The sequence below is a fragment of the Corapipo altera genome, unplaced genomic scaffold, assembly GCF_003945725.1.
Source record: "Corapipo altera isolate COAL_440 unplaced genomic scaffold, ASM394572v1 295, whole genome shotgun sequence".
Lineage (NCBI taxonomy): Eukaryota > Metazoa > Chordata > Aves > Passeriformes > Pipridae > Corapipo > Corapipo altera.
Genome location: NW_020884936.1, coordinates 1,877,324 through 1,905,162, shown reverse-complemented (window position 1 = coordinate 1,905,162; position 27,839 = coordinate 1,877,324). Strand labels below are relative to the sequence as shown.

The 27,839-nt window shown below is 45.9% G+C and overlaps 1 protein-coding gene across 4 annotated transcripts in view; it reads left to right on the top strand.

Annotated features, from left to right (window-relative positions):
* SMOX (spermine oxidase) overlaps positions 1-27,839 on the top strand; it is a 51,353-nt gene that overhangs the window by 6,855 nt on the left and 16,659 nt on the right. The window contains exons 1-4 of one of the 4 annotated variants that reach the window (XM_027660473.1): positions 1,795-1,938; positions 2,051-2,208; positions 19,889-20,123; positions 24,460-24,686. In XM_027660473.1, the coding sequence (XP_027516274.1) occupies positions 19,916-20,123; positions 24,460-24,686 (435 nt within the window). In that variant the 5' untranslated portion in view covers positions 1,795-1,938; positions 2,051-2,208; positions 19,889-19,915. Of the gene's footprint in view, positions 1-1,794; positions 1,939-2,050; positions 2,209-18,230; positions 18,348-18,611; positions 18,779-19,888; positions 20,124-24,459; positions 24,687-27,839 lie in introns of those variants that run through there. The other 3 variants (XM_027660471.1, XM_027660474.1, XM_027660472.1) reach the window with 3 other exon arrangements.

The following is a 27,839-nucleotide window of genomic DNA, read 5'->3' as shown; positions in this document are numbered from 1 at the left end:
CACATGTGGGGTTATATCTGGGATGTGCTCCTAAACACACACACACATGTGGGGTTATATCTGGGATGTGATCCCAAGCACACACATATGGGTGTTTTTCCCTGGGACCACTTCTGTCATCTTCCTTGTTGTGTTTTTCCATGAGCAGATGTGACTGAGAGCTTGGAGATCGACCTTGGATTTGCAAGAATAAGCCAGGAGGAGTTGGGGGGAGACCAGGGAGGCACGTGAGGAAGCAAAAATTCCCTAAAACCCCTTTGATAGGCCAAGCTTTAATGCTGAGGTAAAGGTTGGTACTTTGGAGGCTGCAGTTTACACTCTGCTGTTTGGATGTTCTGATCCCACAGAACAGTTTGTGCTCTTCATTAAATGCTTGCAGGAGCACAGAGTCCTCCAAGCAGACTGCATTGAATGTCCCTTTCTTGTCGTGGGGAGCTCACACCATCTCTCCAGTGTTCCAGTGGCATCTGGTGTCTCTGTTTGGGCTTTGAGGAGGACTTGGCAAAGGGCTGAATGTGACTGTGGGCTTTAGGGTGAAGTGCTGGGTCATTTATCTTTTTGTGTCCGGATTCCCTTGGGGTGGGATCCAGGGCTGAAGATCTTACACATGAAAATAGTCCAGGGATGAAGAGAAGACAAGCCTAAGTTAAAAAAAAAAAAAAAAAAAGAGAGAGCTGCTCTGACTGCAGGGTGAGATGGGAAGGAGGCAAATGGGAGGAAAAGTGTGGATGTGCTGTTAATAACTATCTCCATGCTGTGGGGTGGGAGAGGGGCTTTCTCGTTGGGAAGGCTGTGCTGGGAAGCTCCTGTTCCTGTGCCTATTCTGTGAGTCCAGCTCTGTGTTATCTCTGTATTACCCCTCCAGGAACAGAGGAAGCAGGTACCATGTGGGAATGGGCAGCTGCTGCACATGGGATCTTACAGAGTTTCTGCAGTCTATGATGCAAATATCAGGGAAGCTCCTGTGCTCTGGGGCTGCTGTTGACATGTTCTGCTGTCATGTTTCTGTTACAAGCAAAGAGCAGCAGGGCCGGAAGGGACCTTAAGTTGTCTAATCTGACCTTTTGCCCCAAGACTGGGTCAGATCTATCTAAACTTTCCCAGCAGATGTTTGTCCAACGCAGTTGTTAAAAGCCTCCAGTGATGGACTTTCCCCGTCCTCCTGGGGTGATCCTTGAAAGTCCTTCATTGTTCTCGCCATTACCAAGATTTTCCTAGTTTCTGACTTTGATTTCTTGTGCTGCAGTTGGGGATTGCTGCCCTCTTGCCCTTTTGTTACTGTACAGAGCGAGCTGTTCCATCCTCTGGAGCAGCCTTTGGGAATCTCTGGGTCGTGTCTTTCTTGAGCTTCAGGGCCCAAAACTCGCCTGGACCTGCCTGTACTGAGCCAGCAAACACCATTTTGTGACTCTCATGTGGACCTTGGGGTACGATGGATGCATTTTATTTTTGGACAGAGCATGCATAAAGTGCTTTGTCATGAAAGGTTTCCTTATAGCTTGTTCTTTCTACCCACTGTAGAAACAGGGCACATGCTCTTCTTACTCAAGTACTTTTCCACAGACATGTGTTATGGATTTCTGACTGTTCCAGAGTAGTTCCTCCCTGTTGTAAGGTGAAGGTCCTTGCCAGCTGCTCGGACCAAGGCTTTGCCCATGATTAGCTCGACTGCAGCTCAGGCATTGTGCTTTCCTGCTCTGGCCTCCCACCTGGAGCTCAGGAGTGACCTTCTCTTCTCCCTCCCTGCAGTGGTTACTCTCCCTATATCTGATTTTGTACCTCCTCTATCTTTGTTTCCATGAAGGACTCGGTTATTCATGCATTTCTAAAGCTGGTAAAGCGTGGATGTGAAGATTATTCTGAGAGGAGAGGTAGCACTCAGACATAAAACCTGACAGAAAACGCAGCAGATAAGCACTAGAAACATTATTTACTAAGGTAAACTGCTTCACTTTATTGGGGGGGGGGGGTGGGAAGAAGGAAAAACTTGTCTGTGTATATTGTTCCAGGCATTTTCTCTGGATCTATTAACACCTCTTATACCTTTCAGTGGGAGAGAGTAGGAAGTTTGTGTGAAAGGTGTGTCTGCACACAGGGAGCCTTTGTCCTGAGACAACTGAGGAAGCTCTCACCAAAAAGGAGGCTGGTCTGGACAGGTCTGAAACATCTCTTGGCATCAGCTCGTGTTTATTGCGGTGGGAAGAGCAGGTAGGGAGGAGCAGTCTGGATTTTACTGTTTGAACTATCACTGTGTATCTTCTTTGAATTCCTCACAGTTTTCTCCAGAGCTTCTGTACAACTTGCGTAACGTGAGTCTCCAGTTTCTCTTGTTCTGTTTCCAGTGGCAGTGAAAGCTCTTAGTGTTTAATTCCTTACTCTTTTTTTCTCCCTCAGTTACAGATATGGGCATCTTTAGTGATATGGAAGGTATTTTATTGACAGCTTTTGAGTCTAAAGTACTTGTTAGCACTGAACAGGTGTAGGGTGATGTAGACTACTCGGCAAATTCCCTTGTTCAGTGTTCCTTGATAAAGATTTCTTAGAACTGAAGACTAACTGATGTGGAATAGGACATCTGGAGCTCCCTTGTCTGACCTCCTGCTCCAGACAGGGCCAGAATCAAAGGTAGGTTTTTTGTGAACATTTCTGATCAAGTTTTGGGCCTTTTCCAGTCAAGTGTGGCAGGTTGATGCCATGCTTACTGCTCTTGTGGTGAGGAATATTGTCTGATCAGAATTTCCCCTGCTGCCAGTCATGCCCATTGTTTTGTTGCCTTTTGTTTCTGCTGTTTGAGTCTGGCTCCATCTGTAGCCCCCCCAGTTAGGTAGTGGAAGGTGTAAGTTGGATCCCCCACTAACTTCCATTTCTTCTCCAAGTTTAACAAACCCTATTCCCTCATTCTCTTCTCTTCCATTATGTTTTCCAGTCTCCTGGCTCCTTCCTTTCGAGCTCAGTGATCCAACTAAATTTTAACCACAGAGTCACAGAATCACAGGGTGGTTTGGGTTGGAAGGGACCTTAAAAGACCATCCAGTTCCAACCCCCTGCCATGGGCAGGGACACCTTCTGCTAGACCAGGTTGCTCCAAGCCCCGTCCAGCCTGGCTGTGGACACTTCCAGGGATCCAGGGGCAGCCACAGCTTCTCTGGGCAACCTGTGCCAGGGTCTCACCACCCTCATAGAGAGGAATTTCTTCCCAATATCCCATCTGACCCTGCCCTCTGGCAGTTTAAAGCTGTGTGTTCCACCCATCCAATCCATAACCCCCATTTGTGAGAACAAGTTAAGTGTCTCTAGGATGGTCAGACATTAAAAGATCTGCTAATGAGGGAGTTGCTTCAAAACAGTGAAAATTTGTCCTCAGACTGATGTATGTGGAGCTTTTCAGTGTTGTGAGTGAGCTGGGAGAAGGGGGGTGAGAAGTAAAAGCATGTGGGATTCTGAAAAGTAGTTTTTGGTCTCTTCTTCTATGTTGATGAGCCCCTGGTCTTTTGTTCTTTCCATACACATTGATGGCCATTACCTTGGTTTTAAACAAAGATTAGAGCCAGAGGGTTAAACTCAGGAGAGTGAAACTCTGAATTTTCCTGCTGGATTTGGATGGAGGAGACTCCCCTCAGGCCGTGTCCTGCTTGCTTGCCTGAGCTAGTCTGTTCTTAGGAACATGTTTGGCTTAAATGGACCCAGCTAATCTCATACCTGGTGTTTTTTAATTTTGTTGTTCTCCACAGGATTCTCTCAGGTTCTGCTTTCACAAAAAGCACAGCAGCTGCACAGCAGTGAGCACCCGAGGGCAAGACTTTTCAAGGCATAGCTGAGTCTTTCTGTGGATCATGCCCTGAGCTTTGCCTTTATTCAGCTGTGGGACACTGCTGAACCTCCCAGTTTTACCTTGACCCTCTCAGAGTCTTTTCTGGAGTCTTGCTGAATAGGAAGTCGCTCCCCATTTTTGCATTTGTAGCTGTGACTTCTCTTGCTCAAGTATTTCCTCTTGTCATAACTAGACCAGCGCATCAAGATAATTTAGAAATTGAAATCTGTACACCACGGTGCTTGCAAACCCTCCCAGCTGAATCATCTGCTGGGTTTGTGGCCATACATTCCAGTCTGTCATCCAGACTGGTAATGAAAATATTGCACAGCCCTTGTGCCTGGCTGGACCCGCTTCCCAGTGCTCTCCCAGTTAGATAACAAACCCTTGATAATTACGCTCCGGGAACGATGTTGTCATGCAGCCATTTTATGGTGATTGCATCTGATTCACGTTTCCTTACCTGGACCTTGCGGGAATATCATGTGGAACAGCGTCAGAGCTAATAAAGAAGCATCTCTGAATGTCCTTATGACTTCTGGACGTTTTTCTTTGTTGCTCCATAGATTTCTGAAGCTGGAAGGGACCATAAAGGTGATGGGATCTGCCCCTGTCCATGCTGAAAGTTTAGGTGAGCAAGTCCCAGCAGATTTATCGGGAGTTTTGTAACGGGACGGTTGCGATGTGACAGCTCCAGGAGATCAAGAGGAAACGAAACGTGATGTGCTCGTGGGTCCCAAACAAAATTAAACAATTACCTGAATCCAGTCTTCAGAGCAGCCTTTGAACCAATCCCAACCCTTTTTCTGCAAGGGCTGGAAAAATAAGGAACGTGTCTAATCCGTACCAGGTATCAGCCGGCAGTTGTCGGTGCCTACGTGCTGCTACTCAGATCTCGTTAGCTGTCTAATTGGATAATAGGCAGGACACTTCACAACTACATAAGTTTATTAAGCTTAATCTGCTTTGGAGCAGGGAGGGGAAGATGTGCTCGGTGACAAATGGGCACAAGAAGATGCACAGTGGGGCAGTGGTGTAAATACGGGGCCGTGTCCCCCTCACTTCAGTTCCAGCAACTTCCTGAGGCAGGGGCTCTGTATGTCTGCAAAATTTACAGTAATATAAGTTGCAGCACTTTCAGACTTTGCCCATGTTGACCAGGCAGCTTCACTTTTAAAAGCACAGTTTTTCTAGTGGTTAAATCCTTCTCAGAGGGGACTTTTGATAAAATGTGCAGGATCACTTTATCCCTGTTGATAAATCCAATGTGTTATAGCAAAGAGTATGCCTCTCTCTTTCTGTGTGTGTGGGACACCTGGACTTTGCAGCAAGTTCCTGGTCCTAAAGCTTGTTTCCAGTACATGAAGCTGTGCAGTGGGCAGGATCAGAAAGCTTTCACAGGGGTTGGTATGACCAGTTCTGTACGTGGAGGGGAGAAACCTATTTGATTATTAAATACTCTTCCCTTTCTTCCCTGAGAAGATGAAATTACTGCAGTTACCCCATTCTAAACTTTTGGAGTGGATTGACTCTTCTCAAAGGCATAACGAAAACAAAGCCAGGCTTCTGTAGATGAGTGTTTTTATTTAAAGATGTGTGGATATGAGCACATTTCATGAGTTGTCACCACCTGTTATATTCTCAGGAGGAAGTTCTACAAGGTGCAAAACATCCATCTGGCAAGGGGATCTTTAGCTCAAGGTAATGGGAGAGTGACTGTGTGAACTGTGTCCTGTCCAGATGTTGGATGACTTTGGGATGGATGCCCTTTGGATGGATGGAGGGTTTTAGCACAGAGCTCAAGCCAAGCCCAACTTTTGGCCCTGTATCTTGGGTGAGCTGCCTACAGCTTTTCATTTATTTCTTGCTTCACCTCATCTGAAAAGTACCTTCACCTTGTTTTGCTGTCCAGCATCTGCCTGTAGTTGGCAGGAAAGACAGGAGCAGGCCTCTTAATCTTCAAGTGTCTTAAAGAAATGTAAACTCTGCTAAGTGTGCTTATCACGGAGCAGCTCATTTACCAGCTGTGCAAAGTACCTTGTGGTTCATTTACATGAGATGTTTAGAGGATTCTCTGCTGCTTTCTGTCTTGACATCTGTGTTTGTGATCAGCAAGGGTTAAGAGGGAGGCACTTGTGTTGTGTTCCACTGTATTGTGAATTTAGAGCCTGTTGACTTTCCCCTGGAAAATCTTATTTAATAGGAAAACTCCTAAATCGCTTTTATTTTGGATGGTGGGAAAAGGTTTCAGGGCAAGTGTTTGATCCGTTTTGGTTTAGACAAACTCCCAAACCACCAATTTATTTTGGATATCAGCTGAATACAGAAGAGTTTTTATAGTTATCCACACCTGATTTAGTGTCTGAACTAAAAGCACGGTCAGCAGGGAAAAATCATATTTTTTTCCAAAGGGTAGCTCACATCTCAGCATCCAGATTACTGGGACAAGCTCTGTGTCCTTGTTTTCCCTACGTAGTCCCACTGAGGCACTGATGGGGGGGAGCTGCAGGTAACTTTTTCCTTCCTCTTGCACGTACCTGGGTCATGTTGCAATTGGAGGCATCCAGAAGGAATGAAGGAGAGTGGTCTGCTGTAGATGGTCCCAGAATGAGGTGGTGGTTGCATGTTTTCTGTTGCAATATCCACTAATAATGCCTTTATCTCCCATCCCAATCTGCTGTGTAATGACATGGGCTCTCATTCTCAATCCGTCATCAACTTCCAGTCAGGCTCGACTTCAACCCGTACTTATTAAAGGGTGAAGAATGCTCTGTCATGTGCAGTTGATAAGGGAATTCAGAAATAAAAGTGCATATTAAATTGTCAGTAGCCTTTCCCCCCCCCCCCCCCCTTTAACTTTAGCTGGAAAAAAATGATGGCATAGCTTGTTTTCCTCCTCCTACGTGGGCAATATCTGGGCATGGCCAGCTCTTGCAGGATTGTTTTTCAAAACCAAGGTAACCCTTAGGCTGGTCCTGGCTGGCTGCTGCCTGCTGCAGATCAAACCCACACCCAGAAATGCAGGAATCAAAAGCAGAACACCTGCTTGGTTGGTCATTAGTGTCTCCTTGACAGGTTTTAAAACATGTTGTTTTCAGGAAAACGAGGAGTTGACAATTGCGTGCCGAGGATTCATCCCGCCCCTCTGGCCGGGCATGGATGAGCTGTCCTTGTAGAGGGATCCACAGTAGGATGGTGTCACTGTAGGTCTTCATTAGGGTCTTTAAGCACTATTTTAAGTTTCCTGAGCTTAAGTCATAGAACATCTGACGCCTGGAGTCAAGGCCTTGCCTGTGACAGGCAGGCCTCTGGAGAGCTGCGCAAAGATCCTCGTGTCTCCCCAGAGCAGTGCCCTGTGTTTCAGAAAGGGACATTGTGAGTGAGGAGAACAAGTTTCAGATCACATGTCCCCCAGCAAGTACTGTTCTTTCGATAGGAAGACTTGTTGGAGAATGTTAATTGAGTCCCTTTTTAAATGAAGGAGGCTTTGCTTCCTTCCCAAGTTTTCAAAACAAATTTTCCAAATACAGTGCCTATGTTTCATTCAAGTGTAAATCCTTTCTCTTTAACCTGGAAGTTATCCCAGAAAAAAGCCTATCCATTCACTGCAGGACAGACCTTTGTGGTTGTAGTGGAGAAAAAAGCAGTGGATCAAATTGTCCAAACAGGAAGGGAATTAAGAAAAGCCTTTGCTCAGTGAGCGGGACTCTCATTTCGGTTTAAATGGTTGTCCTACAAACTCTGCTTTACATCTCCATTGCTTTTGAAGCATCACACAATGATTGAAGTGTCTGCTAAATTTAGAAATGACAAATTTTCCCTGCCAACATGCCAGCCTATCTGTAGGGATTTCAGCATGTAGTTATGGGATGGATGCAAGCAATGATATGAAGTTTACTGGCTTGTTACTTCATCTGGCTTTCACATGGCTCAGTCCTGGTGGGGATCTAGTACCTTTACACTGATTCCTTTTCATTTGAGGGCATTAATGGAAATGCTTTTTTGGCACAGCCAGGTGCTCGTGCTGTTTTACATTCGGTGAAGCTGAGGCAGTGGAAGGATCAAGCGTGATGTGCTGAATAAAATGAGCTCCCACCTGAACATGTTGAAATTGTGCTAGATTTTTAGCAAGTTACGGGCAGGATTGTCATTCTTTTACCCCAGTCACATCGGGAGGCTGTGGAAGAAGAGATAAATCCCAAATGTCCCAGTTCCAAGATTCTGCTGTTTACCATATGACAAGTCTTCCTGCTCTGTGAAAAATCTCTTAGATCTAAAATCTGTCCTTTTTTTTTCCTCAGCCTGAGCTATTTAATTTTTCTCTCTCTAAGCAACGTTTTATCTCAATTCTGTGAAGCTGTTTGAGGCACAGTTTCATGAAGAGGATCAATACAAAGTAAACTTCCTTTTTTTTTCCATTAAAATGTCTTGATTGTCACAGAGAAGGATTGTTTTGAGTTCAGGTGTGTCGGGAGAAATGAAAGGCACCTTGCAGCAGTGATAATCCATCATTGGAGTGCATCCCATGGCACTCCAGGCTGCACTTGCCTGCAAGGCACTTAGTAACCTCAAAGCACAAGAAGTCGATGGGAGGAGGTTTTCTGTTGGAATCTCCAGACAAAATTTCATCCTCGGGCTTTGTTTTGAAGTTTGCAACAAGGTGGGAACAAAGACCAAGGTGTCACTGTGGTGTTTTCATCTCCTTCCTCACCCACCCTTCTGTTTCTTGTCTTTGATTTTGTTTGACCTTTAAAGGTCCCCTGCAGCCCAAACTATTCTGTGATTCCATGATTCACGAGCTGTTTCTGCTCGCTGCTCCATTTCACACTCAGGAGGAAAATCACTCAGCAGGGTGAGTTGCTTCTGTTGCTTTACAGCAGGGATGTATTCCTGTGTAAGAGGTTTTCCATAGCAGTGCCGATTTCCTTTGGATATCTCCTGGTTACCTGGATGCAGACAATGTATAGTGAGGAGAAAGTTGATGCTTTTGTGTTAAAACGTTTCTTGTTGCTGCATGCAAACCTGTGGGGAAAACTCATCTTCTTCAGGGGAAGCTTCTGGTGGGTACAGACCTCAGCCAGCCAGTCTGCCAGCCATAAACCAGGCCTCCTCAGGATCCAAGGACATGCTTCCCAACCTGAATTCCCCTGTCTTGGGCTCTGGGCTGCTGTGTGAGCATGTTTGTGCAGACAGCAGGATGGAGAAGGTTGTGTGTCTCAGCGTGCTGAGGCCAGCCCTGGTTATGTGTCTGCTGCCTTAAAGCTGGAACATGTGGTTTGCCTTCAACCACAAGCCCAGGAGAAGTCCCCTCCATGCAGCTGCACCTGGAGAGACATATTTTTCCTGGAGTCACGTCTGGTCTGTTCCAGGCTGAAGTCGATCCAGTTATTGTGGGAGTAAATCCATGTGGTGTTTGGCTTTTCTAATTTTGGCTCTCTTCCCGTGGTGTTTCTGTTGGATTTAGTGATTTTCCCTGTGGCTTGAATGGTGAAGAAGTGGTAACTGCTCGGGGATGGCTTGAAATCAAAGATTGAGTGTGGGTGTTGCTTTCAAAAAGAGAAGAAATGATGCTATTTCGAGAGCTGTGCTGCTATTTCAGGGCAGTTTGGTTGGTCTGGGTTCTGAGAAGTGGTGAGAAAAAATAATTGCTTTTGGGCTAGTGTGTCTCATATGGTGTGTCCTGAAATGATCCTCATGTACACATTGAGCTGGAACCACTACTGAGCCTCTCTGCATGTAGATTTAGTCTGTCTCCTCCTAGTACAGAGGATGGGAGGAGAAGAAAAGACTCCTGTTGGAACTTTGCTCCCAAGCTTGCTGCAACGAATTTAAAACCCCAAGCCACAGCGAATTCCCAAGTGTAATTTGGACACCAGTGTTTATTTGACTGAGACACGACTGTGTACTGAGTTGTGCAAACACGGGCATGTTTCCTATTTAATTAAGGCTGGTTTTATCAATTAATTTTCCCAAACAATTGGAGAGAGAAGGAGGGTGGAGAAGATAAGATCACACGGTTGTGCAGGCGGGATGGGATACAGCTCCTTTTGGCAGCAGGAGTATGAGTTCTGCAGGAAACTTGTTTGCAGCATTGTTCTATCCTTTATGTCAGTGTTTTTTAGTTTATAACCTCTTTTTTTTCCCCTGTAGTTTGCTGTCTCTCTCTCCTTCCCTTTACAGTCCCGGAACACCAAACTTTGCTTTCACCAGGAGCTCAGCAGTGGCAGATACTTCCCGATGCTCAGTGTGATTGAGGAGCTGGAAATAGGGGAAGATTCCCACTAGAAGGTCAACCAGAGCCTGGGAAACTTGCAAAGACATGGGGAAAGGCAGTCCCAGTTTGGGACTGGTTGTTGCTTGTCCTGGTTAGTTCAGCAGCTCAGTTCCTGAGCTGTTAACCCTTTGTCCTGAGCTTGCTGTGCTGGTTTAGGTTCTGGCCAGCTGCCAGTGTGGATAGATCTCTGGTGGTCAGTAGGATTTGGAAACCAGTGGCAATAGAGCTTTTGGCTAGATCACTGTTTCTATCCCCAGAGTTAAGATGAGGATATCCCATTCACTGCAGCAGGCTGAACACCACTCTGATGTCCCTGTTCTCTCCAGCTTCTCCTGATGCAGAAAAGGAGTGTTCTGGCAGTGAAAGCTGTCTCTGTGATGCAGTAGAGGGATGTTGTGGGATGCCTTCTGGGTAGGTGGGACCTTTTACCTATCTGCAGCCTTCCAAAATCAAGGGGGTGCTGATGCTGCAGCTACAGCACATGCTTGTTCAGTCTGCAGGGCATTTGCAGAGCAGTGTTGTTCCTGGATTTCCTCCTCTGTTGTCCAAGGAACGTGCCCAAGCTGTGCTTTTTGTTGCTGCTGCGATAAGCTGTGTCCTGTGTAATAAATACTGTAGCCTCTGACACACAAACACAGTTCTACAGTGTTCTGATCTTGCTGGCTGTGTAGGCAGGAGAAGCTCCATAGCCCAGACTTCATTCTCAGCCCATTTCTCTGGGAATCACTTGAGGATGATGACCTCCTCCAACAGGAGTGTCTGATGGTAGAGAAAATCTTCCAGTCCTTAATTTTATCCTCTCACTGTAAATCAAGATGCTGAGCCACTGGCCAAGGGGTGTTCCAGAGGCTGCCAGAGGGACCTTTGCAGAGTAATTCCAGATGGCCTGCTCCCATCCTGTCCCCTTGGAGCTGGCAGGGCCTGCCACGTTCTCACCGTACCCTTCAGCCAGAGGAACACAATTATTTTAATTTATTTTCTTTTCTTTTCCCTCAGATGAGGAGGATTTGGAAAAACACATAATGGTGCATTTTATCAGCGAGTTTTAAATGGTGTGATTCATCCCCCGTGTTCTTGGCGTGACATTCCTTGGTTTATTTTTTGGATATCCGTGCAGTTCTGTCAGTGCCAAGCACTGTATGGAGGTGCCCCGTGGCAGACAACCTGCTCTGCCCATATGTTCACTTTAAAGAAAACAACATCCAGCTCATAATAGGAAGTCTTTATACTGCATGCCAAGACGCTTGGGGCTTGTTAAATATATTCTACTTGTCAACAACTACCCAATTTAAGAAGTAGCCTTGGTTGTGAATCAGCTTTGAACAAGTTCATTTGACTCGAGGGATATTTGCAGGCATTAAAACAAGTTGGATCACAGTGGTAAAAATGTGCAGTGGTTTCCTGATCAAAAGCACCAGCCAGTGACCCATTTTTTTTTTCTGTTTAAATCTCCTCCAAACGTTCAAAAGTACTGAGATTTTCACAGTTAGCAAATTTCTGGTGATTCTGGAGGATGGGGGAGGCTTAATAGGGCAAGTGTTTCAGGGGTCCACTGGATGTGGGTGTGGGTGCTGGTGGCTCATTCCAGTGCTTCCTATCCCTCGTCTTGAAGGCCAACTTGTCCCAGATGCTGTTCCATCCACATTTCCCTCTCTCTGTGGACTGATTAGTGAAATCACTCAGGGATTTGGACACAATCTATGTCTTTTCTTGCAACACAGCTTCTGATAAGCTGCTCAGAAAATTGAGTGGCAAAGGAGGTGCCCGATGCCTCTGAGATAGCAGGAGGTCTTATCCTGGAACCTGTTCCACCATCTTTGCCGATTCAGACTTAATTATAAAATGTCAAATTTCATGGCTAAGGGTCTTTTCCAACCTGAACGGTTCTGTGAGTTCTGTGGTTTGTTCTCTGTCTCCCCCCCTGCGTTTTTCCTGCATGATGATGGCGTGGAAAGAGGCAAAGGGGACGCCTGTCTTGGGTCATACTTGTGAAAAAATACCGTTTGTCAGAACTATTTTTTTTTGTTGTTGTTGAAGAACTCGAACATTTCTGTTTCCTTTTCCAGCAGTGTAAGACCACGCAGTCGTGCCGTGGTGGGAGGCTGCATAAGATCTGATGGCCTCAACTGGGTTGCTTCTCATTAATAACTAGTGGAGTAGTTTACAGAGTTCGTTGTTTGTTGTGTGTGTTTTGAAGAAGCACAGCTTCTTCCCAGCTTGAGAAGAGGAGACAATTTAGTGTGGCCATTTCTCTGTCTCTCCTGAGATGAGGGGAGGTTATATTTTGGGAAGTGAGTGGGTAAATGAAGTTAAAGCTGTCAGGTAAATGAACAAAAACTCAGCTAAGGTCAACTTCTAAGGCTGAAGACCTGAGTCTGGACTGTATTTTTTAGTGCTGTGTTTCCCTCTGTCTCTTTTGCGATGTGTCCTGAGGAAGAAGAGCTCAGAGTCAGCCTGAAGTTCTCTCCTGCCTGGAAAAAAGCAAGATGCTGAGGATGTTTTGGGCATGAGGCTGCAGGTTTGGTGTATGGGAAGAACAGGAAACATTTTGGCACGCTGCTGTCCAGGAGTACACATGGGGTGTTATTAGAGCCTTTCCTTCCTTGATGTCTGATCCAGCCCTGCACTCCCTGTGTGTCAGTCATTGGGGTGGGTCAGTAATTTGTAATTGGGGCTGGTAGGTGCTAATGGAAGATCAGCATTTTCAGTGCCTCGAGCCACACTTGATGGCTTGGGCTTTTACCTGGGTTTATTTTAGTGGATTGTAGTTTTGTCTTCAGTTCCGACTTCAGTTTTGCTCTCACAGCCACCCCTATAAATTCCAGAAGCCCTCTGGATATCAAATCACTTAATTTCAGCTCCTGCCTATGGAAATATAAGGGATTAATGAGTTGCTCATTGGCAGCAGGAGTGCTGGCTTGTGTTTTTTTTTTTTGAATCTGGGTTCCTTGTACCACCATGGTGAGAAAGATGAGTGTGGTCATCTCTCTTTCCCCGCGGCTGGTGGGGACAGGGGAGGCACACAGGACAAATGGACTGTGGTGATGGTGTGGGGTGCAGTGGAGAGGGTGCTGCAGAGGTGATGGAGGTGCTCCACTCAAGACCTGCTTGGGACCAGGGAGAGTTGCCCACTCAGGCTCACGTGTCCCCCCCGCAGCACCTGCAAGGCTCCTCACTCTGGTCAGGCATGACGAGGTGATGAGGAGCATGGGGATGGAGTCACAGTGATGGGAAAAGCAGGGATTTTGCATCTGTCTTCCTTGTTTCATGTACTGGAAAACACTATGTTCAAGGAGCCATGCTGATAATGGTCCTGGTTTGAGTAGGGTCTTTCAGGGGCTGCTTCTGACCAACACTTGAGTTTCTGTGAGCTGTCAGAACAGGTCTCCTCTGCCCACACCTGGCAGCTGCCTGCAGAAGGGGGGTAGCAGCACTGGTCTGGGGCTGAGTGACTGTTCCAGCTGCTCCATCCACCTGGCAAACCTGTTCAGACTAAAATACTGACTTGGGTAAAGCCTGAGCTCGAGGGTGCCCATGAAGTGCCACTCTCCAGGTAGTTTCAGCCCAGCAGTTGGAGGTGAGCTGCTGGCATGTGCAGGAGTAACATGAGATAACCTTGATCTCAGTGGTACTTGTGCCTCAGTGACACAGGTTTATGAGCTTGGGAAGGGGTCTGGTATGTATGTAGGAGGCTGAGGACTGTTATCCTGCTCCTGCAGCTCTCCAGGTAGTTGAGTAAACGAGGTGTGTCGGCTTCCGATGCCGTAAAGCTCCCGCTGTGCCGCAGTCGCAGCCCGGGCTGGTGTTTGCACAACCACTGCACAAAGGCAGTTTGTAACAGCAGGCTGGGCTCACCTGGGCGTCTGACTGACGTGGGGGACTTGAGTTCAGTTTATGACACTCCTGCCTCGTCCTGAAAGGGTGTAAATGGTGACTCTGGAAAGGTTGGTGAGTTTGACGTGGATGAAAAAAAGAGGGAGAAAGGAAAAAGAGACGTACCTTCCAGTTTGACATGTTTACAGCCTGGAGAGCTTGGAAGGAGCATCTTGAAATAACAGGCAGTAAGCATTAGTGTGCTTGTGTCTGAGAAGGCTGATGAAAGGGGGAAAGAGGGAGAAGTTACAAAATGCCTGTTTTGTTGTGCCAGGAGCTGTGGAGAACCACAGGAAACAGCACTGGGAGGCACTGACAGGCAGTGCTGGGGCCAGCCCAGAAATCCCTTCCACTTCATTTTTGTATCTGCTCAGAGATATGATCTGTTCTGCCCTGACCTATGCTCAGGGGACAGCCTGAGTCTGAAGCCTGGAAAGGTGTTAAGAGAGATAAAATTGCTCCAACTAGAATAATCTTTCCAAGCACTTCTCCCTCAGCTTAGGGAAAAAAGGTGCATTAGAGATGATAATTGAAAATTCTGTTACTGCAGTTACTTAGGCAAAGGTTACTCATTACAACTGTGCACTTGCTCAGTACAAGTAGTGCTGGGCTGTGTAATGAGTTAATGGCCTAAAATCTGGAGTGTCTCTACATCTGCTGAATAAGTCACCTTTCTGTTTCTGTTGTGGAGCTTTTGCAAATGGGTTTAGCTAACAGAGCTTTCAGATAACCACTTTTCCTTATGCAGCTGATGAAATAATAGAGATTATTGCATCTATTGGAAAAAGGCTTTTGAAACTCTGTATGAAAAAGTTTGCTGGTATTATTATTATTTTTTTTTATTGCTTTTTGAGGCCCAGGACATGGGCCTCCAGATGCTCTGGACTGGATGGTGATCACAAATTTCCATTCCTTAGGCATCTCTGGAAACCACCTGCATGTGTGTTCCATCTCTACAACACCCTGCTAATAATGCAAGGGCTCACAGACATTCAGTTCTGCATCGTGGTAGATCCCTGAGTGTGCAAAGTCCAGAAAATTTTGTCTTGCAACTCTGCCCTGGCCACATCCATGGAATGGGCAGGAGCATTCCCAGAACCACAGCTCTGTCTTCTGGTGGGACTGGAGTGTAAATGTCTGTGATAGATTGAATCCTGATTTGGAAGCTTCAAGCAATATCCTCTCTGTCTTTAGTGAAAAGGATTTCAGCAGCTGATTAGCGTCACTGTTAAAAATGAGATACTTTATTCTTGTTGTGATTTTTTTTTTCCTAGCTTCTGCTCTCGGTTGCTCAGTCTCACTTTGTCTCTGCTTAGATTGAATGAAGCCTTTGGTGTCAAGTATTCTGTGTTTGTAAACACTTTGAGGGTGTGATGACAAAGCTGCATTACAAACACATGTGTGTGCAGTGCCCCGTCATGTGCTGATAGGATCTTGAATAGCTGCACTTAAAATAATGAGAAAATAGTGGTGTGTTTATTTCTTGTGCTTCCATTTAGTCTTTCAGCTGAGTCTTGTTGGTTTTATCCGAGTTCCTTTCAAACACATGGAATATTGTTGCTTAGTTTTTCTGATTAAGGATGATGCTTAATTCCCATTGTTTCAAAACCTGGAGGGAATAAAGTGATTCTGGTGCATTTTTATGCTGGGGCTGCTCAGTCTGTGCAGTCAGCAGGGAATTTGTTTGTGTTGATGCTGCATTTCTCACCCTCCAGACTGGCTGTTACACTTGTTAATGTGAAGACTGTTGATATAACACCATATAAGAGCACTTGGGAAGGTTGGAGGTCTGTTTTAAATGGTCTGTAAGCTCCCTTTCAGCTTGTCCATCCTGAGATGGGAATGTCAGAGAGCAGCAGGATGGATTGCTCCTCTTCTCCACGACCTGAAAGGCTGAGGGCAGCAGATGCAAGTTGGACACCTAAAATAATGCAAGGGTTTGTAGAATGCCAGGAGCTCACAGCTATGGCTCATGGGTATAAAACAACCTGAAGTCTAAAGAAAGGTCACTTTTTTAAAGATTAACCAATCCTGATGGAAAAAACCCCCAGCAAACAAATCCCAAAATCCCAACCAACCCCCAGCCAAGCCTTCAAGCACACAAGCCTTGTTTTCAGAGCATTGCCTTGCCCAAATCTTTGTATCATCACAGCTACAACAGTACTACCACGGGAGCCTTTGGGTGAGCTAAGAATAGCAGATTTCCTTGAGAAATGCTTTTGTTTATTTGGGTTTTGTATTTTTAAGTAGTTGGAGCCTTGGTGACCTTTTTCTGAAGGGTCCTAGAAGAATAGCCTGCTCAGAGAGCATTGTTGTAATAAGGAGAGCAGTTGTGAACTGCCTTAATTCTCTGGCTTCTTCCTTGTGACCTGCGAGGTTTTACTGGCAAAATGAGGGGAAAAAAACCTCATGAAGTTGTCACACCTCTGAACTTTTCATAGCTGAGATCAGCAGAGATTAAAGGATGGGGAGCTCAGAGGATTGAAGGGTAAAAATGCCAGGAATGGAAACCCATGATTCTGGGTTGGTAGAATGGTGCCCATCTTAGAAAACATATTTTTGCAAAGATTTGTCTGCTGGGAAACAGCAGTTATGCTCAGGATTTATTTTCTTTTTCAGGGAAGGGCTGGTTTCAGGGATTTTTTTTTTTTAAAGGGTTTTATTTTTTGAATGAAAGAAATAGAAGGGGATCAATGAAGGGGTAGTGGCACATAGGGAGGCAGGGGCAGGATGGTGATAGTGAGGAAAGGAAACAGGTCTGGTAGTAGAAGTGATTAAAATATCCTGAGTGAAAGACACGTGAGATAAGAGGATCAAAGCTGTATATTTAAGACAAAAGAAAGATGTGTATTTGGATATTTTATTGTGGCCTGTTGGCTGTCAGGCAGGAAGGCTGTGAGCAAGACAAAGCAGGGGAATTTTGACTTTCAGTGACACTGTGCTTTAGTGCTACCCTTGCTCTTAGATGGACACAAAGTAAAATTACAGCCTGAGAGAGACTCACAGTACAACAGCCAACACACTTCCTACCCTGTGATTAAAAGAGGAAAAAAAAAAAAAAGGAGAAAGAAACAACTGTTTTTGGCAACTAAGAAAAAGTAAAAAGCCAAACTATCTTTGTGTCAGGGGACCTGGTGATATTCACTGGCTCGAGCCCTGACTGGTGGCTTGGCAAGTGCTGAAGGGAGAGCACTGAACACACTGAACTGTGTTTTATGTGCTTGTCTTTACTTGGGAGCTGAGAAAAGTGTATAATTGATACTGAAATCAAGTGCAGTGGGGATTCATGTATTTATATCACCTGTTCATATCACAATGGAACGTGGATCCTGGTTGGAAAGCTCGAGCTTTTGCTAAATTTTAATTGCCTTCTCCTGCTGGATCATACAGTAAAGGTTGTTTGCTGAGTAGGGGTGGTTTCCAAATCAGGGTTCTGTACACACAAAATACCCTGTTATTTTCTCATCTGTCTAGACAGGTCACCTAATCCAGTATTAAAATGCTGAAACGGGAGGGAAAACATTTTCTGGAAGCTTTCATGTGAAGAATTCACAGGAGCTCGCCAAAGCCAGGATTAGGAAAGCTGTGCTTGAAGAACTGAGCTGACCTGGTTCAGTTTCTATAGGAAGTAGGTGGCAGAAATGATGTTTCCTTCTTGTGGCAGTTAAAATACATGGATCAAAGTGTTATCTGGAGATTGAGGAGTGTTGTAGAATGTCTGTGAGAGTGAGTTCTCCCCCTCTGTTCTGCCCTAGTGAGACCCCCCCTCCGCAGAGCTGCCTCCAGTCCTGGGAACAACAGCACAAGGACGTGGAGCTGCTGGAGAGACTCCAGAGGAGGCCCTGGAGCTGCTGCCAGGGCTGGAGCCCCTCTGCTCTGGAGCCAGGCTGGGAGAGCTGGGGGGGTTCCTCTGGAGGAGTCTCCAGGAGAGAGAGACCTTCCAGCACTTACAGAAAAGAGAGAGAGCGACTTTTTAAAAAGGCAGACAGTGATAGGACAAGGAGGGAACAGTTTTAAAAAACAGAAGGAGAGGTTTAGATTGAATATTGGGATGAAGGTCTTACCTGCACCTGCGAGGGTGGGGAGGCCCTGGCACAGGTTGCCCAGAGAAGCTGTGGCTGCCCCTGGATCCCTGGAAGTGTCCAAGGCCAGGTTGGATGTGGCTTGGAGCAGCCTGTTCTAGTGGAAGGTGTCCCTGCCCATGGCAGTGAGGTGGAACGAGATGAGCTCTAAGGTCCCATCCAGTCAGGATTCTATGGCTCTCCACTCCGTTGGGCAGTGGCAGTTGGGACCTGCTGCAGTGGCAGTTGGAAGTGGTGCAGTGCCAGTTGGAACAAGCTCTGATGGCAGAGCCAGAGTTTGCACACACTGTGCAGATCCCTCGTGCAGGTGAGTCCAGCTAAGGGTGGATTGAGCTGAAGCTGTTCCAGTTTAAAGATTTTCAAAACAGTTCTCAGAGCCCCATTGGGACCACCCTCCTTTTCATATCACTGCTTAAAACTGCAGTCTGGTGTCAGCTCTCCTCAGAGAGTGGATGTTGCTTGGTCAACATACATAAATGCTCTAAGATCCTGGAGAAAAAGGGACTCTCCAAATGAAACTACTGTTACCTTGAACTTCGTTAGTACATGTGATCAGAAACTTCAGTAGGCCAGCAGTGTCTTCAGTGCAAAGGTTCGACCCTTCTGGTGATGGAAGAGAGGAATAGTCAACACTTTGACACTGGCCAAGGTGAATTGAGGAGGAACTCAGAAGGGGTATCCAGCAGCTTGGCAACAGGAAGAGGCAGAACACTGTCTCCTTGCATAGCTCTGTATTCAGTAAGTGTTTGGGGAGGGAGGATGGTAAATCTAGGAATTGTGTGTGTGTTTTATCCAAATCGTTGGGCACCAGCAGATTCCAAGGCCGATGAATCGTGGGCTGTGTGTTTATCCTTTGCAAGGTGGGCCTGGTGGAGTTTGGGTCTCTGTACCCTGTTCCTTCACGCTCCCGAGGGCAGGTGTGAACTGCCCAGAACCAGATGTCTACACACTGACATTTGTGTGTAAAGACATGCTGCATTGGTGATCCCTGATTAGGGACCCTTAGCCATGGACTCAAGCTGCTGAGTCCCACCTACTAAAATAAGGTGATGGGACCTGAGAACTAAGGATGGACATAAAGGTATAAAGGTGACTTCTGGGAGTTTACAAAGGAAAATTGGGTCCTGCTCAGAGGACGTTGGATATATTGGGTAAGTGGAGGTAGAATTGAACTGGTCAGGACTGATGTGGGTTTGAACCTCTCTTCATCAAAGCCCAAGGCTGATCCTGATGTGGGAGGACAGCGTTGGCTCCACAGGCTGCATCGTGTGGCTGTGAATTTCTGAACTGGCCCTTGTTGGCTTTCATCAGTTGAAACATTTTCCCGTCTGTCCCATTTCTGTAATGATCGGTTTGATATCCAGTCTCCGTGCTTGGAGCTAAACCCTCCTTACCTAGTGCCCTGGTTAGAGGATCTGAAGCTTATGCTTTGTGGTTGCCACAGTGGCACAGTGGAGCTTCATCACTGGGTCGTGGAGCTCGTCGGCACTGGGGACATTGTTCTTTTGTCTTTATTTTTCAAAGCCTTTACCACAAAATTGCCACTTTCAGAGGTTATATAAAAACATGGGAGTTTGAAAGTCCTTTGGAAATAGTCTACATCGTACAAGAGGGTGGAGATTTCTGCAGTTTCTAGTACTGGTCCTCCAGGCTAAAAAGTTGTTGCATCCCATTTTGACCTCAGTTATCCTTTCCGTGCATCCCATTTTGAAAGGCTGGGTCCAGTTCACAACCTTCTTTTCTCTTCTGCCCGGCTTCTTTATTTTCAGCTTTCTTTTTGCCTTCCCTGGGAATTTTCAACCGCGGAGGACAAGCGTTTGTAAGCACTTGTTTCCTTTCTTCCCGTAGGTTCCTTAGAAAGAGAGCTTGGACGGCATGCAAAGTTGTGAAATATCTGCAGACAGCACGGATGATCCTCTTAGTAGTGGCCTACGGAGAAAGCGACAGCCTCGAATAGTCGTGATCGGTGCTGGGCTCGCGGGCCTGTCGGCAGCCAAGGCGCTCCTGGAAAGCGGCTTCACGGATGTAACTGTCCTTGAGGCGACCGACCGCATCGGGGGCCGCGTGCAGAGTGTGAAACTCGGTAAGAGGGGCCCTTCCCTGCTCTCCCGGCGAGCCTTTGTGTTGTCGTTGGGTTAATCCGACCTCGGGAACGGGATATGTGCACCTGCAGCTTTGGGTTGGGGTGTGGTGTTGTCGGGAATGTAAATCCCCGGGCTCCTTTGGGGTGATCCCGTGCTGTCTCGTGCATCAGCGCTGCTCCAAACCCCGTGTTTCCCTGACATAAAGATCTGGATGATTGTTTTCACTCTCACAGGAACAGCTCTGTGATTAAGGAGCTGTACTGAGACAGTTTCCACCCAGGTTTTCCAGCCTGACTCTTGCCCAGGAGCAGCCAGTAAATCTCCAGGCTGGCAAATGTTTCTCAGGGCTTACAGCACTTGCAAAGGGGAAGCTCTGAGCTGTTCTGCCTCACAAACAGCCCCATTTATTTCCCTTGAAGTAATTTACTGTGTAGGGCCCTACCCACTGGGAATCAGGCTGCTGGAAAAACCTCTTCAATGTATCCTTTCATCCTGATTTGCAGGTTTCCCACCTCTGCAGGTTCCTTTCTCGGTGTGTAATAGAGGTGCAGGTGCTGGATATTTGAATCCTGTGTCAATTGGGGAGGGCTTGTAAAATCTCTAAATGCAAAACTCGTGGAACAAACGTTGTCCTTTGGAGCACAGGAGTCAGTGAAACTGATGGAGGACGTTGCTTGTCTCTTCTCTGCAGGAGGGGAAAATCTCTTTGCATTTACTGCATTTTCCTCCTGATTTCAACAAACTAGTTCTGTTTCTATCCCACTGTCTGGATTTATTACCTTTGGTCCCTTCCTGCCCTGTTTTCTTTTTATTTCTTAGGTGATTACATCACTTACTGTGTTTTACTCAATAAACTCACCACAGTAAACAAACAGCAGCGTCCCATGAACTTGCAGAAGGGAAATGAATGGAAAGGCAGTTGGAAAAATCTAATCTCCAGGGTCTGAACAGGGCACTTCACATTCTGCTGAGACTTGGCATAGAGCTGAGGATGGGAAGTGTGTCCTTTACTCACAATCCCCTGTATTAAAAATATCCTGGATTGTGCCTGTGAGAGGAGGGAAGTGCCAAAGAGCTGAAATCTTCAGGGAGCAATAGATCATTCTGCCAGTGCACCTGTGAAATAGTTTTGGTGTATTAGTTTTGAGATTGATTCTCTCACTTTTGGCCACCTTCACCAATAACTCACATCTTTGCCTTTGCTGGGAATCCACCTCCTGCTCGTTAACACTTCTTAATTAACACGAGACAAGAGCAAAAATTGCAATCTGGGGGAGGTCTCACAGTTTGCAGATAAAACTGTTATTTGCAAGGCAGAGACTGTAATCCAAAGTCTTGATCTTTTAACACCTTTCCTAAAACTGCAAACGATCTTTTCTTACCTTCTGCAAACTCTCAAGGCTGCCCTGTGTGGGCTGCAGTTCTCTTCCAAAGTGGATTCATGTTTTGACCCCCCTGTGCTCTTGGCAGATTCATGTGCCTTTTAGCAAACGATTTTGGAGCCCTGTTGGGTGGTGAAGCAGCACATATTCAGAGCCTGCTTATTGCCTGGTATGAGGGCATGGTCCTGGGCTGTGTTTTCTTCTTCTGTACTTCCTGGAGCAGCAAGACTGCACCAAGGACATGCAAGACCTCCTCATTTCTCAGAACTGGCTAAAGCTGCACAAACAACTGTTAAAGAAGTGGTTCTTCTGGGCCTTCAACATATGACCAGTTTGATCTGGCCTTTAAATGTTAAATGGCATTTAAATGTTAAACTTCTCTGGCCCCACCCCTGTCTGCACACTTGACTAAAGATCTGATTTAAATCTTTATCAGAGCTAGTAATTAGGAAGAACTTCTTCCCTGTGAGGGTGGGGAGGCCCTGGCACAGGTTGCCCAGAGAAGCTGTGGCTGTCCCTGGATCCCTGGAAGTGTCCAAGGCCAGGTTGGATGGGGCTTGGAGCCCTCTGGGCTAGTGGAAGGTGTCCCTGCCCATGGCAGAGGGGTGGAACAAGATGATCTTTAAGGTCCCTTCCAACCCAAACCATTCTGTGATATGGTGGCACCTTCTCAGGGTTATATCCTAATCCTTCCACTCCCACTGAGCCACGCTGTGTCTTGTAGGGGATAGTATTTTCCCTCAAGTGCATGGAGTATGTTGGTATTCAGCACAGGGGAATAACCTGAATTTTCAGAGATTTGATTCATCTTTTCTAGCACAGGCAAGTTAGAGGGTTTGTGTGTTTGTGGACTGTGTGTGTCTTGCACATGATCTGCACCATCTGTATCCACTGCAGATGTTTCACAACAGGATATCCAAGAAATAGTCAGGGCTGTGAAGGGAAATGTGGAAATTGCTGTACATATTCAGGAGGCTTCGTGGACAATCTGTGTATTCCTTTGGTTATTTTTGTTGTATTGGGTGATTCATTTGAAGTAGATTAATACTGAACCTAAAATCCTTTAAGGCCCTGGAAGTAAATTGGCTGTCTCTGTTTAAAAGGATCTTATTTAATTTTACACTTTTAAATAATTCATTGTGTAACTTAACACGTGGTAACAACCGACTTATCTGCTTGGTAGTGATGTGTTTGAGTATTGCAAGGCAAGAATTACTGCTTTTAATTTGTAGGTATTTGTTTCTATTGCACACAGCTACTGCAAACAGGAGAACTTGGGACACATCAGCGTTGTTCCCCAGCACTAAGACAGCAGGACCTGCTGGCACATTGTTTTCTTTCAAAGACCAGGTGCATACAGAGGGTTGTTGTGCAGCAGAGAACAAGCTCCTGCCACAAAGCAGGAGGCAGTTTTCCTGCTGCTGCTCTGGCATGGGATGGCTGCAGGGGGATTGCATTGACAGGGGGGCTGCCACATGCAATATTGATGAGCTCTGTACCTCTGGCTGCCAGTGCTCAGTCATTTCCACCTGGCTGGGTGCTCTGGACTTCGTGGCACCTTAAATATTCACAGGTTTGTGAATTGCTGCTGTGCTTTGGTGTAGAAATCTTGTGCTGTAATGCAGATTTTGAAGGGCAGTCAGCATGGTACTTAATGACAAGGTGGTTGCTTGAAGAATGAGATCCATGGAGCTTCCCTGGGAGGCAGAGTCTCAGCTGGAGAGCAGCATTCCTTGGGGCTTTCACCCATTAAACTTGACTGCATTACAGCACAGTGCTGCAGTGTCTCTGTCTGAGCATATATTTACATGTTAAACAGCGTATGATGACTGGTAACTGCACCAACCTTTCTCCATCAAGCAGGATCCTGTTAACTATCCCACTTAATCAGGCATTCCCACGATGCTGGGAGAGGCTGCCCAGCTTTGTCAGACTTCAAAACAGCTTTGGACTCCAGAGAATCTGTCAAAATGTAGGGGGAGAACACACCCCAAGCTTATTTTTAGCACCTGCTTTCAGCTGCCTGTGCTCTCAGCACAGTCCTGGCAGTGCTGGGTCAGGGGAGAGCCCTGGTGCAAACCCCACTAGTTGTAAGGAAGGGGGAGAGAGGGGATAACCAGAATCTTTGTGTTCTGCAGGCTGAGAGTACAGGTGATGAAAACTAAATGCATCTGGTGTTTAACCTAATGGTGCATCTTTTTAAAGAGCCCGATATAAATCTTCAAAGGCATAAATAATAAAATGCAGCTTATTTACTCATTTGGGGAACGGAAATACATGTTTTATTGCAGTTAATCTGAGGTGTATTTGTAAGCAATAAGCATTTTTAATCGCAGGAGGTTCAATATTCAGGCCAATGTTACTATCCCAGGGCAGCCCAAATTTTCCTTCATCTCCCTGCTGGCAACAAGAACTGGGAACTGAGAAAGGTCTGAATTTCTCCTTAAGTACCAGAGGTGTGTCACTGCGGTGGATCTTCCTTGGAAACATCCCATCCTTGCAGCACTATCCAACCCTATATCCCTGTCGTGGTTTGAGAGCCCCAGAATCCAGTTCTTGAGTCCAAGCCCCCCTCCCACAACTCAGAGCAGTGTGAGATGGGTTTTCCAGACACAAACACGAGACTCAATATGGGGGGAACGGGAATTATATTACAAACACTGTACAAATAAATATTATAATACGTCATATACAATCTTAACTATCTCTCCTATAATAAATCAGTATTTACAATGGATTAGTCTCTTCTCCCTTCAATCCCAAAGGACTGGTTTGAAGAACACTGTCATTGCCTGTGTCTGACAGAGAAAAATCACTCGAGTGATGTTCAAACACGTGTCGTCCTTGGGCGATTCTGCTTCTGCTCATGAACATTTTAGTTCAGGTTGAGCGTGACAAGCTTTCAGGAAAACAGGCTTCAATAACCCATTTTCTTTGGCTTCCTCTCCCTCAGGGCATGCCACTTTTGAGCTGGGAGCTACGTGGATTCATGGTTCACATGGAAACCCAGTCTATCATTTAGCAGAAGACAATGGTTTGCTTGAGGAAACCACTGACGGCGAGAGGAGCGTTGGGCGGATCAGTCTCTACTCCAAGAATGGGGTGGCCTATCACCTCACCAACAACGGGCAGAGGATCCCGAAAGATGTGGTTGAAGAATTCAGTGATTTATACAACGAGGTTGGTGCTCAGCTGCTTTGGCAGGTTGTAGGTTTGCCTGAAACACTGAGGGCCCTTCACAGTTGTAACGATCCGGGACAAAGGTAGAAATTAATTTGTTTGCAAAAAAACCCCAAACCACTAAGTTTTTTTTTATCTCATCTGCCTCGCTGTACCCCTTTTCTCCCTGACGTGGGATTAACTTGCTGTTGTGGGGAAGAACAATCTTTCCATGTTTGTCATCAGTTTAATCACTTCCAGCAACTATTTCTGGGGAGATACAGTTGTTTGCTGGAGAAAGTTGCTACTTAATCAGAAGAGTAGAGGAGGGATCAAATTACTGAACAAAGTAGACACAAAACCTTAGCAACAACCAGCTAAATATTGTATCCCTATGACTTTTTATGAATACCATAATGTGCTGTGTAGAGTGCCAAAGTCAGTGTAGTATCATAAGAGTTGTAAGTTTTCTTGCATCAGAAGGAAAAGGGACATCTGTGCTGGGAGATTCAGACCAGCGTGGACTTCACTTCAAGGTTCTTTTAAGTCTTTTCCTTGCCAAAGTAAATTATAATTATTCCCCACATTTTTTAATGTCACATGAAGTACATTTAGAGGGGTCTGTACAGACTGTCTGGCCCTCCAGGTAATGTGATCTCTCAGTGGGTTATATAAAATGGAGCAGGACATGAGGATTCTCATCAAGCTGTAACCATGCCTAAAACCTTTGGATTTTCGTCTGACAGTGAACTTCAGTGTTTGACTCTTGGCTGAACACACACTAGATTCAGGTTTCTGTTGCATACTTTGTTTAAAAATATGTCTGTGAGCCTGTGAAGAATTATCAAGAATTGGGTGGGGAGCAGAAAAGGGGATTTTTTTCTTTTTTTTTTTTTTTTTTTATTTGGAAAGACTTTTGGCACTGTTCTTTGTCTCTGAACTGGAATGGTGATGGGATGGCACAAAGATCATTTCAGTTTTAGAGAGGAGTAGTAGGAATTTAAAAGAAACTTTGGTATGGAAAGGATTTAACAAGCTGTGGGCAACTTCTTGGGCAAATGCAGGTGGAGATAATTTGTCTGAACAACTTTTCATATTACTGGGTTGAAAACAGAACCAGAGCCAAGCAGGAAAAAAAGACAGGTGAGATGTGTGTGGAGGAGGATGAACAGCAAGTAGGGCTAGAAAAAGAAGTGAAAATACTGCAGTGAGCAGCATTATTTATGTAAATGGAACAGTGCCAAACTGCAGGCAGGGCTCAGTGATCATCCTGTCTGGAAGATGATAGGAAAATCTCCAGCAAGGGGAGGGCAGACTCTGAAATGAGAAGAGAATACAAAGATGAGAGCTAGTCAGCTTTGAGATAAACCCGGTGAGATAAAGGCTATAACAAGGTACCAGTGTTTTAGAAATGATTAATTTGGTAAATCTACCCTTTCTTTTAAAGAGGAGAGAAAGGGGCAGCCAGTGACAGGAGAGAACAACACATTAAAAGTTAATCTTCTTTGCGAAACACCTAATTAGCTTATCATTGCCACAGGATATCTTTATCTCTAGCAGACAGAAAAGGCTTTCACATTTATGGCTTGTAAAAATGTCTACAGGCACTCACAGCCATAAAAAAATATGTAAGGGACAGCTGAAGCCAAGCACAGGGCACCAGCCAACCCCTTAATTGCTCCTGCTGGGAGGTGCTTTCTCTGCCTTCCTCCAAAGCCTGCTGGAATTTCTTGCAGAGGCAGCTCAAGGTTTTGTTGAGCTGCTTGTCCCAACCCCTCTGGGGTGCCAGGTTGGATGATCTGTAGTGATTTAAGACAGCTGGCTGTGGTTTCTGCCCTGTGCTGTGTAGGAAAAGTGGGAATTAAGGCGAGCAATGTGATCCCCTGAAAATCTCCAGTTAAAATGACTGTAGGAAATACAAGTGCCCTGGAGGGTGGGCAGCCAGGACCATGTGCAGGAGGTGTGTGGCTTTGGGGACCTTTTCCTCTGGCATAAAGTGCAGAGAGTGTTTCACACATACTGAGTCTGGCTGGGGCATTTCTGGTTGTGTTTTTTTTTGAGTCCCCCATTCTCTGAAAGTTTTCATCATTATTTTCATTAGAGTCCATTCCATCATTTCTTATTTCATCTTGTCTGGCCAAAACTCTGTTGCTTTAACTGATGAAATGGGTGCTGGGGAGGAACAGCAGGAATTTGATCTTCAGTTCTGCATCTTTGCTGTTTTGAGGAGGCAGGGTTTTTTGGGTGGTTTTGTTAAAACATCTTGAAGTTGTCCAGGATAAAAAGCCATCTGACAGATCATTGAGTCTTGAGGTCAGGTCCTCCCTTGCCTCATAAGAGCTTCCAGACCCTTCTCAGCTTACTATTAGCAATCCCACCATCAAGTCACCTCATCCCTTTAGAAGAGGCTGAGATAGCAAAGGCTGTGGCTTGAAAAGAAGGAAACCCCCACAAAACGACCAGCAACCCCCTTGAGGGATGCAAAGCCTAGTCAGGGTTGGAGTGGAAAATGTATTCCCAAAGGGACAGGCCTAGATCTGTCCCCATTCCAAAGGCCTGCCCTCCCTGCACAGCCGGCTCCCTCCCCACGCACTCACACACTGCCCAGCTTTCCCTGCAGCTGCTGCTGGGGCTCCAGCATATGCCTCCAGCTCTGCTCCTCCATCTGGATCTCTCTAGCCCCACTTATCTTGTCGCCTGGACACTGAATTCTGGGGAATACAAAGTGCAGGGGGTCTCCCTTCCAGTGTTTCACTAGTGCATGTGGAGTCTCTGAAGCTCAATTCTAGCAAGGCGAGGTCTCTGTGTGCTGAGTTTTCCTGGAGTGAAAGGCAAAGCACCCCTGCACCTCCAGAGCTTTGCCTCACTAATTCATTTGGAAAGTCCTTAGGCTTTTTCCAGGCACTTGTCCAATCTTTTTTGGCTTGCTCCTTCTACTTCAATACAAGTTTTGCTTCTTATTTGTTTGCAGTAGCCTGAATTTTTAATAGCTGTAGGGATGTCTCACAGAAGCCTTTATTTGGTTACAAGGAAGCCAAGCAATCAAACTGCTTGAAAACTGCTCAGCTCTTCATTTCTGTAGCAAAACGTTCCCCCTGAAGGGCTGTTGCCCTGCACTGAAGTCAGTCAGAGTCTGTCATGAGCTTGTGACTAAGGTGACCTGAATCCTCCTTG